At 45.2% G+C, this 5,686-nt stretch overlaps 1 protein-coding gene across 1 annotated transcript in view; it reads right to left on the reverse strand.

Moving 5' to 3' along the window:
- Nucleotides 1-5,686, reverse strand: part of arhgef12b (Rho guanine nucleotide exchange factor (GEF) 12b) — a 37,284-nt gene that overhangs the window by 16,231 nt on the left and 15,367 nt on the right. The window contains exons 7-12 of the mRNA XM_017429182.3: nt 5,410-5,532; nt 4,602-4,718; nt 2,570-2,668; nt 2,369-2,479; nt 917-1,015; nt 754-796 (exon numbers count right to left, since the gene is read on the reverse strand). Coding sequence (XP_017284671.1) covers nt 754-796; nt 917-1,015; nt 2,369-2,479; nt 2,570-2,668; nt 4,602-4,718; nt 5,410-5,532 — 592 coding nt within the window. The remainder of the gene's footprint in view (nt 1-753; nt 797-916; nt 1,016-2,368; nt 2,480-2,569; nt 2,669-4,601; nt 4,719-5,409; nt 5,533-5,686) is intronic.

A 5,686-nucleotide genomic window follows, 5' to 3' on the forward strand; every position in this document is an offset into this window, starting at 1 on the left:
GGATGACCGAGCTTCTCACCCTATCTCTAAGGGAGAGCCCAGACACCCTGCGGAGGAAACTCATTTCAGCCGCTTGTATTCGCGATCTCGTTCTTTCGGTCACTACCCAAAGCTCGTGACCATAGATGAGGGTAGGAAATTACAAACAGACCAATTTTAATTTGATCTGGCTCTTTATCAAAATGACATTTAAAGAAATTAGTTTTGCATCTAAATAACAGTATTTTCCGTATTTTCATTTTAATATTTGACATTTATGCTCCTAAAAAAATAGAACTAGTTATATTTAATTTTATAAATGATGTATTTTATATGGAAGGACTGCAGTTGAAAACAAATTTGTAGTGGAAGAGTAAACAGTCTCAAAACCCCAAAGTAAAGCCTGTATTTCTACACAGATTTTCACTTGAAATCACACTGAATTGGTCCTTACGACGAGTACATAACTGTGAATAAATGGTGACGTGCACGAATATAAAGTGCAAATTTATTTGTAACAAATTTAGTCACAAAGTGTCTCAATCATATCTCAATCTGATCTCCGTTCTCGTCTCCAATCGGTCACAATTTGTGTTTGTTTAAATACAAACAGTAATAATATTATCACAACAAGAAGATTAAACTGTTGGATTAAATTAAATTAAAGTAAATTGTTTCTGAAAACACACAGATCTTAAGTATCATACCTTTATGGCATTCCCATTTGCAGGAAAAACAAAAAAAGGTTTTAAATGTTGTAGTTTTTCGTCTTACCCAGTTCTGCTGCCACGGCTTCAGGCATCGGTACTTTCAGGTTCTGGACAGAGAAAAACGGAAGGAGCAAAAGGATTACATCAGCGTATTTAAATTAAAAAAAAAAAAATCATGAAAAGGACTAGACGAAGTTCTAAAAGAAAAAGGAGGAAGTGCTACTCACGGCCGTTCGATCTAAAAAGAGTGAGTGGAACTCGATGAAGAAGCGCCGACTTTCCTTGGAGCTGGTTTGTTTGTGAATGTCAGCGTAGAGAAAACAGAGCTGCCAGGAGAAACGGGAGTCAGAGTCAGTTTATATGTTTTATCTCTGCACGATCGTCATCCAGGAAGTGTTAAACATATACAAATGAGCCCCTCTGCAGCACTGATTCACCTGCCCAGGTAGTGAGGGAAGCTCTCGTTTCTTTAAGGTCTGCTGATCATAAGAAAATAAGAAAACTTCACCAGTTTGACCCCTGAAGAACGCCTCAATGACACGTTTTTTAAGTTAACACCATTCAAATTATTTTTCTGTTACATTACTATTTAATACAAGATCAATAACTGTTCTTTTGTTTTTAATTACATCTGTCTGTCCATCCAGTTAATCATCTTTTTCCGCTCATCCGTGGTCGGGACGCGGAGGCAGCAGCTCCAGGAGAGAAACCCAGACATCCTCCAGCTCCTCCTGGAGGATCCCGAGGTGTTCCCAGACCAGAGAGGATCCAGAATCCTTCCAGAGAGTTCTGGGTCTGTCCCCGAGGTGTCTTCCCAGTGGGACATGTCTGAAAAACCTTCAAAGGGAGGCGTCCTGATCAGATGAACCACCTCAGCTGACTCCTTTCAATGAGGAGGAGCAGCGGCTCTACTCCAAGCTCCTCACTTTAGGCTGAGCCCGGCCGCCGTACGAAGGAAGCTCATTTCAGCCGCTTGTATCAGGGATCCTGTTCTTTCGGCCATGATCCAAACTTCAGGACCAGAGGTGAGGGTTGGAACTTAGATGGAGCAGGAAATCCAGAGTTTTGCCTTTCGACTCAACTCTTGTTTCACCACGACAGATCGAAGCGACGACCTCATTACTGGAAACAAGACCACGATCCGTTGATCCAACCATCACTCAGGAACAAGACTCACAGATACCTGAACTCCTCCATGTGAGGCAGAGACTCACCCCTGACCCGGAGGGAGAATACCACCTGTTTCCGGTTGAGAACCATGGCTTCGGACTTAGACCACCTCAGTGCACGCTAAAGGTCACAGCCTAAAGACGCCAACAGAACCACATCATCTGCAAAAAGCAGAGAGGAGATCCTGAGGTTCCCAAACCAGACACCCCTCTCTCCTCGAGATCCGGTCCTTGAACACCAAAAACAGGATCAGAGACAAGGGACAGCCCTGATGGAGTCCAACCCGCTCAACTTTGTGCCAAGGAGCTCCTGCTTTGGTTCTACAGGGACCGGATGGCCCTTAAAGGAACCCAGGCACCCATTACTCCTGCAGCACCCCCCCACAGAAGGGCTCAGGTAACTCCAGATCTACATGTAGAAACTGGATCTGTCTTAATGTGACTGTAATTACAGGTAGGTTAGACCAAACACTCAGACTGCGCTGCGGGGTTTTGTGGTTTCCTTCGTACCAGAGGGGCGGGGTCAAACTGCGAGACCACATGATGGAGGAAGACCGCGAGGTGCGCCGGTCGAGACTTCAGCACGTTGATGCTCTGGAAAGAGCTGCACTCGTTGTTGATCTGAGGGCAGAAAACAATTCAAAGGACAATAATATTAATAAAAATGAGGGTTTTTTTTTCCTCTAAGCATCAATGAGACCATGAAGGTACCTGCTCCTGCTGGGAGTCAAAGTAATCGTCCTCTGCTCCAATGATCTGGAGGTTAAGGGTGTAGGAAGGGGTAGCCACAACAAGCTGGGCACTCGAGTCCTGAGGGACACAATCAGGGTGGAATTAAGAGTTTTAAACACGTGATACGTCACGCTGATGGTTTCATCAGTCCAACAGGCCTCACTGGATCATCTGGACTTTTTTCTACATTATTTCCTGATTCTCTTTATCTGATAACGAACTAAAAAACAAGAGATCTGCTGAAATTTGTCACAATTTAGTCACAAAGTGAACTTAAACTGAATGACGTTGTTCCAACTGCTGATTTGTTAATCCGGCTCTTATCGTTCTGATCTCTGCTCCGGACTCTTTTAGCTGTAGCCACACAGGGCGTAACGACCGAGCAGCCGTCTGATCATTTCAGCGGGGATGACTGATTAAAGCAGGCGGCGGGTTCGACGGAAGGGGCGTCGCCTCCCCGGATCCTGGTTTTACAGGAAACGTGTGAATTCGTAGAAGCAAACAGCAATCCCCCGGAGACCTGGAGAGAACTTTGAGCTTCTTGATCTTTAATCTAGATCAGGGGTGTCCAATCCTGGTCCTGGAGGGCCACCGTCCTGCAGGTTTTCCTTGTTCCTCTGGTCCAACACACCTGATCTGAATCAATGGGTGATTAACAGGCTTCTGCAGAACAAGAAGAGGTGATTTAACCTCTGAATCAGGTGTGTCGGAGCAGAGAAACAAGGAAAACCTGCAGGATGGTGGCCCTCGAGGACCAGGATTGGACACCCCTGGTCTAAAGTCTCTCCTGCTGTCTTTCCTCTGGTCTAACATCACCGCCCTCCTCCCTCGGCAGAGACACTCGATGAGATGCACCGCTCCTTTAGTCGGTGCATTTAGATACAAATAAATACACATCAAACCACTTAAAAAGGAATAAAACTCGTTTTAAACTTGAATCAAAGTGAAACAGGTCGTTTGTTCGGCCTGAGTCTCTCTGGGCTTCTATTGTTGGCAACTTGGAGCCACAAAAAAAGAAAAAGAAAAAGTGCAAAACTTCACTTGGAATCCCAAAGAATCGAACGTTTCCTCAAATAATAACTGCAGATAGATTGAAACATTCCTCCAATGATGTCCAAATCTATTTCTCAGGAATGTCTCAGTTTGATTGCAGTTTTGTGGCCACACCGACCCAAAGCTGTCTCACGTTTCTCTCTCTCTCATTGAAACTAAATCAAGGTGGGTTTGAGACCAATTTGAGACGCCCGAGACAACTCTGTGACTAACCTCGGAGAGAACTTGTTTGGCTAAATGACTGCGACCCAAACGAGACATCTGAGAACCCCCTGAGAACGTTTCGGGACATTTCAGCCAGAGCGACTCTGGATAAAAACCAGTTGGAGACACAAAACAGGCAGAAAGGTTTGCCAGTTTTCACTGGGAGTCCCACTGAATTCATACTTATGGTGCGTTTGAGTACAAGAGTCCATAAAACGTATCTGTCATACTTTAATCACAAGGTGTCTTAATTATGTCTCAGTTTCATCACCGTTTTTTCTCATTTTCGTCTCTAACGGGTCGCCAAACCCTCCCAACTTTGTCTCATGCTTCTGACACTTTTTGACCCGTGGAGACTAAACCGACAGACGGAGGATCTCGCTGAGCTGCGACGAGTTGGCAAACAGCGTTCACCATTTTTTACCATTTAACGCTGAAGTAACTCTGTTTGGTTGTTACGGCAGATCCAGACTCGTCTCACCAGGAAGTCAAATAAAAACGACCTCCAAACGTTGAATTAGATGGTGAACAACGTGATGAAACAAGAACCTCCTTCTTTAGTCCCAGTTTAGGTGGAATTATTGCCGAATGAAGACATTTTAGGTCGGAGTTTTCTGCTCACTTATAAAATAAATGAAAATGAAGTCGCAATAAAACTCCACGAGCAAAAGTTAGGCAACAGAAACAGGTTATTGTTTGGGAAGGCAGCTGAAGAATGTGTGTGTGTGTGTGTGTGTGTGTGTGCGCGTCTCACCGCATCAGGAGTGTCTTCGGCGTCGGGCGAGGAGCAGAATACGGGATCGTCTCTGCGGCTGAGGCCCGGACTCCGACGGTTTATTCCTGAACTTTCTGGAAAGTGGCTGCTGTTCGTCTAATAAACACACACACACAGATAAACATGATCACACATGAAAAAAAAGAAGCACAAGAGCTGAAGCAAATTGGTTGTTTAGTCTGGTGGTGCATGCTGGAAACCCCCCAGAGATTTCAAAGCAGATCCACTTCATTCCTATTTATAGACGCGGTGATAAAAGGATTGTTTCAGACAAAGGAGCTCCCAGAGACGCTTCGTGTCGTTTTTAACTCTAAGATGATGACAGTTGTTGGTGAACTGCAGCACCTGCTGAACCAAGAACTTTAATAAATTAAACGGCTCGGCTTTCATTGCAAAAAAAACTTTAAAAAGCGCAAACTGCCCGCCAGCTTCGTGACAGAGCTTCAAACTGAGATGGTTGAGAAACGACGGCGCTGAAGACGTTCAGTCGCGCCGTCAGTCAGCGCTCGGAGGACGACGCTCGGAGCTCCACGATCTGAGCTCTGAACGGAGACGTCTCCTCACTCCTCAGACCAGACGTCAGGATGTTTTATTTTGATTTATTTTTTTAGATGGATCTATCGCCAGCCCACCGCCATACCAAACGTCAGCTCGATATCTGGGTTAGCTGAGATCAGTTGGTGGTGGCAGCCATCTTGGATTGGACCGAGCCCCCGAGGTTAATCAGCTGTAAGCATACGTCCGGTGGCTCACGGTGGGACATTCTGCTGACAGCGGTTCTACTCACGGCATTGTTGTTGCTGCTGATGGAGAACCGACCTTCGGAACCGGCAGGTGAGTTCTGCTCTTTCAGGGACGAAGCACCGTCACCCTCCTCATCCTCAGCGTTCCTCGACCCCGAGGCTGCATCCTGAAACAAACAACCGCCCTCATCTTTACTAAAGACAATACAGTGAACTGATTAGATATATTTATGTTTGTATATATAATTATAACTGTTTCAGAGTATCTCAGAGTATTTCAGAGTATCTCAGAGTATGTCAAAGTATGTCAGAGTATCTCAG

This window comes from Kryptolebias marmoratus, linkage group LG13, assembly GCF_001649575.2.
Source record: "Kryptolebias marmoratus isolate JLee-2015 linkage group LG13, ASM164957v2, whole genome shotgun sequence".
Lineage (NCBI taxonomy): Eukaryota > Metazoa > Chordata > Actinopteri > Cyprinodontiformes > Rivulidae > Kryptolebias > Kryptolebias marmoratus.